Source organism: Lytechinus pictus, chromosome 10 (genome assembly GCF_037042905.1).
Source record: "Lytechinus pictus isolate F3 Inbred chromosome 10, Lp3.0, whole genome shotgun sequence".
In the NCBI taxonomy this organism is placed as follows: domain Eukaryota; kingdom Metazoa; phylum Echinodermata; class Echinoidea; order Temnopleuroida; family Toxopneustidae; genus Lytechinus; species Lytechinus pictus.
In genome coordinates, this window is record NC_087254.1 from 3,375,878 (window position 1) to 3,389,681 (window position 13,804).

The 13,804-nt window shown below is 35.3% G+C and overlaps 1 protein-coding gene across 2 annotated transcripts in view; it reads right to left on the bottom strand.

Moving 5' to 3' along the window:
• LOC129268960 (tuberin-like) overlaps window positions 1-10,543 on the bottom strand; it is a 57,504-nt gene extending 46,961 nt beyond the window's left edge. For both annotated transcript variants that reach the window (XM_064105135.1, XM_064105134.1), the window contains exons 1-7: window positions 10,411-10,543; window positions 6,991-7,145; window positions 5,547-5,633; window positions 3,980-4,090; window positions 2,555-2,634; window positions 2,059-2,169; window positions 698-784 (exon numbers count right to left, since the gene is read on the bottom strand). In XM_064105135.1, coding sequence (XP_063961205.1) covers window positions 698-784; window positions 2,059-2,169; window positions 2,555-2,634; window positions 3,980-4,090; window positions 5,547-5,633; window positions 6,991-7,125 — 611 coding nt within the window. In that variant the 5' untranslated portion in view covers window positions 7,126-7,145; window positions 10,411-10,543. The remainder of the gene's footprint in view (window positions 1-697; window positions 785-2,058; window positions 2,170-2,554; window positions 2,635-3,979; window positions 4,091-5,546; window positions 5,634-6,990; window positions 7,146-10,410) is intronic.
• Between the last annotated feature and the right edge of the window lie 3,261 nt (window positions 10,544-13,804).

A 13,804-nucleotide genomic window follows, 5' to 3' on the forward strand; every position in this document is an offset into this window, starting at 1 on the left:
GATCATCATCATGATCATCATCATCATCATGATCATCATCATCATTCATTTAAATATCCAATGAGAATTTTATGATTTTTTATGCAACGATGGCACTTCCTACCATCTTCCATTCTCAACTACATGTACTAGTAAGAGTTACTTTGATTCAATCCACAACTTTGTTGCGTATAAGATCCCCCAAAATCATTCAATATTATGTTGTAAGAGAAGGTTGTCTGTAAACAGCTAAAATAGTAATTTGGTCTTCAAGAAGTAGATATTTGAAAATTAGCTTATTTAAGAGAGTAATTCTTTTTCTTCATTTTGTCAAAATTTGAAGTAGTAAAATTAGACAAAATAATTAGAAGACTTTGGTGAAAAGATTTTCCACAGACTGCTAGGAAGTTTCACAGAGATTGCACAGGGTGCATATTTTATGCTTAATACATAAACTCTGAACTCCAAACCTTGTTTTCTCCTTATTTTCAAAGCTCTCTCTGAAGTTCTGCCACATTGAAATAAGTACTTGTGTGAGGGTATTGTTGATCAATTTTTACCAAGTTATATATATATATAATTTCAAAGCTTAGAGTGTGCATTTCTAAGCTAAATAAAAATCTCAGAATTTTTCTGCGACTTATTGTTGGTTTGGGGTGTCAGGTCACACATACTAAGACCTACATGTACATGACGAAAAAAAACAATGAAAACTTACTGAACTAGGCCTGCAATGACATGATCATCAAGGTAACATGAATTATATTTGATGACATTCACCAAGACTTGAAGGAACTCAGCAGTTCTGCAGAAAAACAAATAAATTAGATTATCAAAATTAATAAAATATAACTTTAAGACATGCAAAATAAAACAAGTGACAAGCATAAAGCACTTGTGCAGAGTGTTTTGGTATTACATTGTGAATACCAGAGGTGCCTGCACCTAACATCAAGAATTAAGAAATATGCAGTTTCAAAAAATGAGTTAGCATTGCAGTGGAAAGTTTGTTCAATTGCTTTCAAATTTTCTAGGATTGCATAAACAAAACGTCACCTCTGCATTTTGGTATGACACAACATTGGTATCTAGTTATGTGCGCTTAAGTAATGCACAGCAAAATCCTTGCCATGGCCTTTTCTTTGAAAGAATACGTATTTTACATGGTATCTCATTTTTTAGGTGCTATGGGAATAGTGATGCACATTTGTGTGTAATCGTATCGTTGCATAGACCGTATTGGGTAGACTATGAAATTTGAATATTTTAATAAAATGTCATATGGTGATTGCATGGCAGATTTTACAATGGATTATGAGACTCCTTTTGATAAGTTACATGCCAATAGAACTACCACTATTTGTCATGACCCGTAACCTTACAAAATCTCTATAAACTGTGGAGCATTCAAATAAGGAAAATTTGACATTCTATTTCCGAAAAAGGATAGGCAATTCAAATAATCAAATTATTCAAATATGATTCAGAGGTATACTTCAGATATTGAAAAAATATATTTGATGCACAGGGTCTACAGTTAAGTAGTATACTTTGTGCAATTTGGAGTTTGCATAATTAAATCAAAGGTTATTGGTTGATTCCAGGAATAAATGAAAGGGAGAAAACATTCATATTATGAAAAGAAAGAATGGTAATTTGCAACATCATACATGACCACAACAAAGCAAAATGCATAAGATATTAAAGAGAGAAATAATTTTCAAGGGCCATGGAATTGTTTTGAATTTGGGGTGCTGACCATGCAAATAATTACAATCAGATGGTAATTTTTACACTCTTGTACGGTGTTTAAAAAAAAAGTGCCCCCTAATTCCGTGGCCCCTGGTTTTGTGTAATACTCCTGGTGCCCGTAACAGAAAACTTAGCAATGACCGTAGAACAATTTTTCTATGATTGATTCCATTGTCTACAATGTACAATCAATCGTAAAAATCAAGCACACGATTAATCGCTAACCTTTGTGAAACGGGACCCTGGATAGTACTAAAACCCTAAACCTTGAAGTGAGAACTAAACTGTCTCAACTCCACAATAACTAGAAGAGGAATTCATACTCACTTTCCATAGCTGATGACATCTGGCATCCACAACACAAGAAACGGTCCCATATCCTCCTCAAAATCTAACAGATTCTTGCCATTATCACTTAGAGCTCGCAACATATCCAATCTAAAGATGAAAAACGATTGAGGAAAATGCAGGTTTGCCAGATTAAAGTAAAAGTTGGATTGTCGTAAATTATTTCTAATTTTGCTAAAAAGATTGAAGGAAATGGAAGTGCTGCTGAATAAACATCAATACGAGATTGTTGTCAATAGTTTTTAATATTCTTATTATTTTCAAGTTATGATAAAAAAAGACTGAATGAAAATGCTGACAGATTAACATGAACATTAGATCATTGTCAATGAACTCGAGCTTCATCTTCTCAGTGGAGTAGTGTTCAAGAAAAAGAGAGTAGTCATTCTAGTAATTCTGTGCGACAGTGTTTATTCTCTTCAAAGAGATTTTGCTTTTTCATTTTCAATTGTGACAGAGTACCTTTCTCACTCACCTCTGAGGTAGATCTTCAAAGATGTTGTGACCTTTGACCACTTGAAAGAAATGATATCTCATTGGACCAAGGAATTCAGACTGGATGAGAGAAAAAACAACACATGTATGAAAATAAGATCATTTTGTATCACTCCTCTTATCCGTTACTTCCCTTTTTAAAAGAAAAAGTTCTCTTCAGTTGGCGCAACAAACACGATACCAAACGTCAGAGTTGTATCTTTCACAAAAGCAATGTCAAGAATGTCTTATCGCTAATCTTCACATTCATCATAGAAAATACAATTTGGAAATGCTGGAAAGCTGTTGAGGATAAATGATATTTCTAGCAAAATTCAAAGGCACTATGCATTTTTAACATGATATGAGTACAGTGTAAATGTTTCATTGATAAAAAGAAGTTTTTCATCACAGGCTTGACTCAAGACTTTTGGTTAAGGGTCCAAAAAATGGTCAATGCCAGAAAACTTTTATTCAAAAATTCACAATATTGGAATGATTTGTTAAGGGTAGACAGTCTTAATCATTAAATTTTCCTTAAAAGAGGATAAACCATCTTTAAAAATTATGGGAAGCCAAAAAGCCAAAATTTTGTTTTATATCCTATATTTCTTTTGTTTACTATTCCGTTTCCCCTTGCTTTCATGATAAAGAAAAATACTGACTTTTTTGTTTTTTAGACAACTATGAATGATTTGAGTGTCATATTGAGTCGACCAATGGAACATGTATTTAAAGGGGAATCCAACCCAAATAAAGTTGTTTTTATAGGAAAAAGAAATATCAGACAAGTTGATAAGTGAAAGTTTGAACAATATCGGACAAACAATAAGAAAGTTTTAAAAGTTGTAAATATTGGTAATCACTTTACCCATCGAAACTTCAAATTGGCCGCATATGTGATGTCATAGTGATGCAAGGCAAGGACTACTCTTCCACATACTCCATTACATAACATTGGTTAAAATGTCATTTTTCCCCAACAGTTTTATTTCAAATTATATTTTTCTTTCATGAGGACATACAAAAATATACTACCTGGGTAGATTACTGCCCCAGGGGAATGGTACTTTGGAGAAAACCACAAATACCTGAAAATTAAGTACATGGCTAATGTGAAAGTTGTCCTTGCCCCTTGTCATAATTGACTTACCCAGTTGCCAATTTGAAATCTACATAGTCTTTAATAGTGATCTCAATTTTAAAGCATCTATAACTTTCTTAATGCTTGTCTGATTTCTATCAAACTTTCACCGCTCTAATATATTTTTTCTCTTTTCCAACTCAGTATTTATGGCCAATGCTGGATTCCCCTTTAAATCTTTTGCTACAGTGCGCTATCCATATTTAAACAACAACTTTAAACCAGGATTTAATTCAAACCCAAGTTCTATCATTATAAAACAGGAAAATAGAGACGACTGACCTGACCGATGACCACACATTTAAGAAAGTGAAGAACAAGATGACGATGATCGGCATTGACTTGAGCATCTAGCAGGTCTGATATAAGTACCCATATAGCTTCTATTCCATTCTAACGAAGAAAGAATAGTGGATGTGAAATTGTTAAGAAAGAAAATGTGGCACATATATGTTTAAGGCTTCTCCATATTTCCCTAAATCAAACAAACGCAAGCAATAAGGGAGAATGTCTTGATTTCTCTGGCGATATCTGATCCATCACACAAAAGAATAAGTTTCTAATGAGGCAAAATGGAAACTTCTAACAATTGATTTAAAAAGTACAAGCAGACAGACAACATGAAAAAAGAGAAAATAAAATCTGTTTCAATGAGACAAAAAAAGATGGGAAAAGAACTGTTTTCTTCTTGTAAAGGACAGGTCCACCCCAGCAAAAAGTTAATTTGAATAAAAGGAGAAAACTCCAAGCATAACACTGAAAATTTCATCAAAATTGGATGTAAAATAAAAAAGTTATGACATTTTCGCTTGATTTTACAAAACAGTTATGCACATCCTGGTCAGTATGCCAATGAGGGGACTGATGACAATATCCACTCCCTATTTCTCTTGCAGACCTGCCAACCTCTGGGAATGAAATACTGTATTCTGTGATACAAAAAACTGTATTTTCCCCAAAAAAGTGTATTTCATAATAAAATGCTTGGCGCACTCGCCCATCACGGCGCTCAAGCTGCATGCAAGCTAAAATGCGCACTGCTCTTGCAGATGAAAAAAAAACCCATTGAAACTTGTGTATATCTCACCCTGGTTTTTACAAAATGATTGAAAAAAAAAACAAGTTACCTGAAATTACATTGATCTAATAACCATATTTGTGTACGTTTTATGAAATAGAGACATATAGAGATGATTTTTCTCAATAAATTACGATTTTGTAAAAAAAAAATAGTAATAATCAATTAAAAAAAAAAAAAAAAAAAAAACATATTTTTTAAAGAAAAAACGTACTGCCGTATTTTGGTTGCAAAAACGTACTAAATACGGCTAAAACGTACTGGTTGGCAGGTCTGCTCTTGTATTTCATTATGAAAAATGAAATAGTTCAATTTTCTCCCCATTGACAAGAGAAACTAAGTTTTATTCCTCCCTTAACATATAAATTACCATTGTTTGAACATTTTGTAGTTCAGTCAATTTGGTCTTTATTGTCAAATCTGTTACATTGAAATATTGTATAATAAAAAACAAAAAAAGATTTAGTCAGGGACATCAATGACTTTCTCATTTGCATATCACTGAATTGTGCAAATAACTGTTTTGTAAAAAACTAAGCAAAATTTTGAAATGTCATGACTTTCTTATTTTATATCTGATTTTAATGAAATTTTCAGCATAATGCATGTTTGATTTTTCTCTATTGATTTAAATCATCATTTTTCTGGGGTGGAATTAACCTTAAATCATTTCTACTCATGAATGGTATAGATTAGAAAACTAAAGAAAACACAAAAAATCCTTTAAAAAGGAGGCATAAGATTGGACATTTAATAAGATTGAATACTCACATCTTCTAACTTCTTTTCTCCAACAAGGGTGCTTAGGTGATTGATGGCTTTCATCCGGACATTCATAGGGCTCTCTCGACTCAATTCCTGGGAAGGAGATAAGAAAGACCTTTATTACCTGATCTACTGGAGAAAAAAAATAGTTGTTTCTGCAACCAAATTTTCAGGTCCATCTTCTATAGGCGGTGCTGCACCATCCCGAGTTTGCTCAATCTCGAGATTTTAGCCCGATCGGCCCTCTTCGCGGTTAATCTCCAGATTCAAGAAACCCCGTCTCCACCATCGCAAGAAGAGCGATTCCTGCTCGAGCGAGGCATCGATGCATTATGGTCTGACGCTGTGAATAAATAATCCCGAGTGCGTCTGCACCTACGAATTAGCACGATAATTCGTAAAATAGCGTGCTATTTTGCAAATAACCCAAGTTGACTTGGGATTGCAATCTCGAGATTAATCTTACGAACTACATGTAGCGCGATAATTGCGTCTCCATTGCAAATAATCTCGAGATTGTTCAGATCGGGATAATTTGCCGGATCAGAAATAGCGCACTAATTTGAAAACTCGGGATGGTGCAGACGGCCATATAGTTGTCTTCCTATCTAAGGTATTAAAGCTAACTTCGAGTACAGGTATAAAAATCTAATCTCAACAGGTGATAGCTGGAAGTGATCCTAAAGTGTTTTATATCATACACCAAGAATGTCCAGACTGCTGATTTACATAAAAAAAAGTATAATTAAAATATTTCAGGCATGCTTGAAATTATATTAATTTCATTACAAAGTGCATTTCCTGGTGTGGTTAACACATGAAACAACATGTGAGATCACACTATAAATCGATGGGCATTTTCCAGTAATTTTTCTGATCTTCATTTACTCTGTAATTATATTATTTTCTGAAAAATTGTTTGGCAGATATCATTTGTTTAAAGACTACCATAGTTGTTATAATCCTGTTTTAGGTTTGTTCAATTCTGTGAACAATTTAATTTTCTGTTGTACTACCAGAATTTATCTTTAAAGTTATTATTCTGTGTCTGTTTTTATATGTATGTACTGTATCAATGCAATGCAAAAGTCAATTTTTCCATGGGTTATCAGTGTGTATTGTGATTTATTGAGAATCATTAGCCAGCCTGATTAATGGTGTAGTACTTAGGCATCTCTCAGTCTCGAAATGCATTGAAAAGACATTCATTTGTTTTGCAAAACACATTGTCATTCACTCAAATTCAGATCTGCTTTCCTTAACTTGGGCAAAATTGGCTTTAAACTCTTGTCGCAAGAAGAACACCTGCAAATCAAGTACGAATTTGCAATTAATTGCCAGAGTTATGATTGATTTGGGGACGTAAAACTGAATCGCAATTAATTGCAAGTTTCTTGCAAGGCCCCATGAGGCTTTTTACATTACAGACATCAAGCCAGTAGCCTCCTACCTTCTTGAGCGAAGGGGTAATGAAGAACTCTCCTTTCTTGACTTGTCCATCTCCAGGGCTGGCTCCCTTCTGTCCCCGAATGCCAAAGAAACCTTGCATTCGCTGCCGCAAGGTCTCTTTAGGAGCTCGAGACATGATGGTGGTACTCCCAACTTCTGTGGAAAGTAGAGAAGAAATTATTAGATTGATATACTTCGAATGGGTAATTGGGGAAAAGCTATTGGTCACAGCCAGTTGGGTGCAGTCTATTACAGTACAGACTCCAGGGTACCATAAAAGCATACAGGTTAAATGCTGAAAGATCTAGAGAAAAATAGGTTTTTATCGGGTGATGTGTGTATCTGCATGCAGCACAATGTCGCACTCGCACTTACTGTCTGTGTCCGGGGATGGTAGTCGAATGTAACTCCTAGTACCAATGAGGTCAAAACGTAACATGATTGACCTCACAGGCGACAATAGCGTATATATACGGATTGTGCATTTGTAGAAAGTCAGCACCTGCGGTTACGCACAATTACAACAAGGGTTGTTGGTGGGGTGAATTGTATGGCATGTCTGGTAATTTTATTTGTTTTTTCTTTTAATTCTAAACTTTTTTTGAGTGAAATTAGTCATTGTTCATTGCAGTTTAGATATCACAAATTATATCTATGGGAAAAATTTTGATTAAATATATGTCACCTGGGGGAGCCACTTCCATTGACGGGTGGATACCATGCGTGACGATGGGGTCTCGAAGAGCACCCTAAACAAGTATTTTACATATTCTAAAAATGCACCCTTTACAAGTATTGGCGTGTGAAATCCTACCCTTAACAAGTATTGGAAACAAAATGATACCCTTGGCAAGTATTCCCTGAATTGAACCCCTAAACAAGTACAGCGATATTTTAGTTATGTCACGGACGTCGGTGTTACCTTCACCTACGTTATTGGGTATACAGCCCAACCTTGCGCAAATCGGACTCTAAACACGTAGTGTTGACAGGGCAAAAAGTACATCCTTTTTAGTCTTTTTTATACCCTCGCAAATTTAACCCTAAACACGTAGCTTTCCTAGCAAAATAGATACCTATTTTTAATTAATTTTGTGTTTTTGACACCCTTATTACTTAACGTACGTAACATGCCCTATCTTGAAAAAGACCTTTTTGCGTGTTTTTTTGGTCACGCATGGTAATGGTATCCTCTCGTCAATAAACTGTAACTAGTGCCCCCCCCCCCCCCCCCCCCCCCGGCGCCACTTGTTCACTGCAACCATCCTGCCTGTGGGGAATCTACAGGTAGGACTATGGCATGCCAATGCTGTACAGAGCACACACTTTAAAAAATCATTAAAATATCACTTTTGTGACCAAAATTACTAATTTCCATACAGTTGCAATTTATTTTTCATTAGTAACTTGGGAATAATTTTTGTATTCACTAGAGCACTCAAAAACTTTGGGCATATTTTTGTGTATGCCCTCTATTGGTGGAAAGTAATATGGCAAGAAAATTTTCATTTTTTATCTCTATTTTTAATTAAGAAAAAAATAATTTAAAGAATCAAATTTACTTAAGGGCCAAGTTGTATGACGAATAGGTGTAATGGAAACTGTCAGTGTAAAAAAATCAAGCATTTGTCCCAAAGAAAAAAGAGAAAATAAGCCAAACATTGCCACCCTTATTTTGCCACACATGGAGATATAACTGAGCACAAGGTTATATCATAACCTTGTTCATTGAATGAGTGATAGGTGTAATTACCTTACTATTACCTCTTATTACCGGATCTACTGGAAAAATGCAATTACTTATGCAGTCGTGTTTCCAGGTCTATCACTGTTACCATCTAACTATTAAAATAATGTGTGCCTGTGTGCTGTGCCAGAGTTACTATTCCCAAGGGTGAGTATATTGCACTGCAGACCAAAACTTGTCTACCTGTGACTTGAATCTGTTCAACGTTGATGCAGTAACTACATGTATCTCTGCCGGCAAGGAGTTCCAGTCATTTACAACTCTGGCACTGAAAGTATTTTTTCTAACATCCAGTCTGCTTCTCTTCACATACAATTTGCATGGATGTCCCAAGTCGTCTGAGTTGATGCAGATGTAAAGAACATGTCCTTGTTTAAATCATCAATGCCATTGATGATCTTGTACGTCTGTATCATATCCCCTCTTCGCATTCTGTACTGAATGGAAGGTAACTTCAAGGAATGAAGCCTTCTACTGTAGTCTTGATCCTCAATGATGGCACCAACTTGGTAGCACGTCGCTGAACTTTTTCAATGGCTTTAAGGTCACAGACATACATGTACCTTGGGTGCCAAATAGTATTTCCATACTCAAGAATAGGTCTCACCAATGCGTTGTACAATTTAACAATGGTATTGGTATCTTTATTTCTATAAACAGTAGAGGCGCACGGCCAATATGGGAGACTCTCTCCAATAGGGGAGACAATTTCCCACATTGGAGACTTGCTTTGCAAAAGGACAAAAGAAACACCAACAATAGCATGATTTTTTCCACCCAAAATTTTGTCTGAGACCAAAAGCCCATTCGTTTTGTGTGTGATTGACAACAAAAATCCTTATCAAAACAAAAGTAGACGGTGAATTTTTAAAGTAGACGGTGAAAAGGGGTAATTTTTTCATAAGAAATCTGCTCATCACATTTTTATTTGCCGCCAAGGTAATCCTTTTGCAGCAAATGTAAACAAAGGAAATTGGTTCCAAAACTGGAGACTGTCTCCGAAATTAGATACCCAAATTCTTTACAAAAGTCTCTGATATTGGAGATAATCTCCCACATTGGAGACAGTCTCCAATATTGGCCGTGCGCCTCTACTGATAAATGAAAGTCCGCCTGATCAGAGCAAGTACTGGAAACTGTCAGTGTAAAAAAATCAAGCATTTGTCCCAAAGAAAAAGAGAAAATAAGCCAAACATTGCCACCCTTATTTGCCACACATGGAGATATAACTGAGAACAAGGTTATATCATAAACCTTGTTCATTGAATAAGTGCCGGGCGCTGTCATCAATTCAACATCGTCATCGACAAGGCAGCTCATTCAACTTCAAGGCCATTGACAGAACCTTCTAATCCTCACTCCGCCCTCTCTCACCCAATGCCTTTATTCACAGGAGAGCCCTGTATCGTATACATCCAGCTGTCCAGATCCTGAACTGATAATAACTTTTAAAATGTGCGCAAATTATGGTCACCTCATCATACATAGGCCTACACAGAAACAGACGTCTGGGACCGAAGAAGAATATTGTTTGCTATAAATAATCAACACCTTTAAATTTAATTTTAGTTCCTCGCATCAAATATTCTTTATATTACGTGAAGTTAGAAGAGAGGTAAGTAATGTAAAAAAAGTTTGGAATCACGTATGTACTTACCAAAGACCGGTACTTACCCTTTATTTGCTAAAAATGTCATCAATTTCCACCACAGTCCACACTGATGATGCGCGCTGGAGCCGGAGGTTCAGTCAGCTGACATCTCGTGTTTCTTTTTTTTTTATTGCAGTACGGTACACAGCTAGTACTGTACTTGCAATGCACATGCGCGCGCTGTCATGTCATGAAATATATATATATATATATATTTTTTTTTTTTTGGGGGGGGGGGGGGGTGGTGAGTCACCACAATATATACAGTAGTATTAAAAAAAAAACTAAACAGGCTTGCACAGGATGGGGTCCTCGCCATGTATAGAATTACGATAATAAAAAGTAATTGTACTATTTACACGATGAAAAAAAAAAATCAGAATTTACTATTAGCACTAGTAAGACATAGAGATGACATATACAAAGAGAATATAAAGAAGAAACGAAGAAGAAGAAGAAAAGGAAGAAGAAGAAGAAGAAGAAGAGAAGGATCGAGGAGGACTTTGACTTTTCAAAATAAATCTTTATTTACAACCAAACAATAACATAATAATAAAATATCAGAATAATATACTTAGTAAGTACAAAAAAGGACTCACATAAACAAACCAAGAAATAAGAAGAAGAAGAAGAAGAAAGAAGAAGAAAAAGAAGAAGGAGAAAAAGAAGAAGAAGAAGTAGAAGATGATGATGATGAAGAAGAAGTCATATTCGAATACTTGCACTGTCGAGGCTGCGACTGACTATAATATCACGGTTTTAATGGAGGTTTCATTTTTTCTAGCAATTAAAACAAAGCGAGAGAAAAGAGGAAGAAAAGAAAGAAAATAGAAAAATTGGGAACACTATAATAGGGACTATAGCTTGGGTAAAAGGGGGAGTTCACTATGATAAAAATGTTTATTGTAAAAATAGCAGGAAAAATATTGGTGCAGGTTTAAAGAAAATCCATCAAAGATTTTAAAAAGTTAATTAGAATTGCAGTTTCTTAATTTGTGATGTTATATGCGAGCAGTTTCCCCATTGATAGTAGAACAAAAGCAATGAAATCTAATTTCCTCATTCTTCATCTAGTGATCACTCAAAAAATGAAGAAATTGTAAAGGATAGAACTGTACAATGGTCCGTGTCACTTTATAATACCTCTAGTAATATTGTGCCCTCGGAGAAGACTTTAAGACGTCGGTCCTCTGCGGTTGCTTGCTTACAAGCATTTACGCTTTCTTAGCAATCAGGAAAGAAAAATCACCACCATTTACCAAATTGAGCAAACTGACGTCATCTATATAGGTCGTCTTGCTTTCCTATCTCTTGGCGTGATTGTGAGATCCGTGAATGGCTCCTCTATTCAGTCACTCTAATAATAATAATTAAAACCTTGAACACGTCACGAATTAAAAATACTCGTTTCTTTCATTCTCACGAAAACTTCATCGTCTTTTCTTCAAAGGGTCGACCGCTCGACCCAATATTCTATTGCGCAGTCAATCGTATAGACTTCGGGATTTGACATTCGACATTCTGGCAATAGACGCCAGAGAAAGGGGATATTAATTCATATTTACTATTGATTACTTGATTAGCACAGCGGGAGGAATGTTGGAGAATTGAAATGTAACAAGATGGGTGTTTGGAACTACATAATTTTTCTTATCTGCTTAGTGTCTTTATTTAGCACGGCGGCCGCACAATCGGGTATGTATAAGCGTCTTCTTAGCGAAATTAATACATTGGGGCACGATTTTTCGTATTGTAACTCATGTGTCATGTTCTGGAAGGTATATAATAAAATAAGTGAATGGGCACATATATTTTCATTTTTTAAATAGATTTTCTTAAATGTTCTCAATGATGGAAGATAATTAGAATAAAGCAGGGGCGGCGGAACTGGGCAAGGGGCACTTGCCCCCCATTCCCCGTAGGAAAAAAAAAAAATCCTTTATCCAAAATGGAAATTGCCCTTAAAATGAAATGTGACCTTTTTTTCAAAACGAAATACATTTTTGAAATAACATAATAGAGTTTAAATGAGAAAAAAAAAATGTCTCGCGTTTCGCCCTCGTACCATTTAGTGTTTAGTAAGGTACTCATTCTGTTTCCGGTTACACAAAAAGCTTAGAATGTCCAGTTTTCAGCTTGAATTACTTATCACAAATTTTGAGCTCGCGCATCGCGCTCGTATTACTAGTATTTGTTTCACTGGTTCCTTTTCTAGTCAGTAGGTCTGTATTAAAAAAGTTCAGTTCGCGCTTCGCGCTCGCGTTAATAGATAGATACACATTTTTTTCATGATTACAAAAACTTCTAGGAATGTTAAGCTTCATGTCTTATTACACATGAAATGTTGAAAAGTCTGAGCTAGCGATTCGCGCTCTCAACATCCCTCAAGGACACCATTTTAACATTAATTACCGCCACATTTGACCAAAAAGCGAGTTATGATTTTAGATTTGGGAAATTTTCCGAACCGTTCGCTCTCTACACTCACTCGCGGAAAAAAATATAGCCTAAAAGGCTAAATACATATCGTATCAATCAGAAATCATTTTAAAAAGGTTTTGCTCAACTTAATTAATACGAAACACACAAGTACTTCACGCAGATGATAATCTCATGGTGAAAATACCCGTTTGCACCAAAATGCCAATTTTGACATATAAGTGCCCCTTTTTGGCTTTGCCCCCCAAAGAAAATACGTTCCGCCGCCTATGAGTATAAGTTCTGGTGGTGGCACCAGTATTTTAAACTAGGGGGCAAGTGAGCTAACATTTTTAATATACTCACATGAAAAGGGACCTGTTAAGGACTGTTGACATGCAGTGATTCATTCAGATGATATATGATCAAATGAAATATAATGCTAACAATTCTCTATATTTCGAGATGATAACTGGGCATTCTAAGCAAATTTTGTTACTATGAAAACTCGAATCGTGAGATTGAAATCATTCTCGCGTATTGACTTAAACAGCCACTGCATGTAAGAGCGAAATTTAGATTTTTATATTAATAAATGACCTGAAATATTGTCCAATTTCCAATCATTCCCTTCCCTTTATTTCTTTCACTTTTCTTACTCATTATCTTTCTTTTTCTTCTTCCTCTCCTTCCTCTTTCTTCTCTGTTTTTTTAGCCGCTGATAGGCGGGGTCCTGGATCCGCCTATAAAAACAACAGTATTAACTCATCCCTATTCGATTTTCGTCTTCTGTTCATACTTTGTATTTCATACATGATAAACAAAATATTTTTCCAAGGATACGAATAATTTTATTGGACAGAGTAAAGTTTATTTCTATCTCAAAATACTTGTGTCTTCTTACAAGAATATAGCCTTGTAGCCTTTTTCTTCTGTGAAAGATAATGTAGATAAAGTGTTGTAAAATCTGGTAATCATAATAGGAGTTAAGTAAGCAAC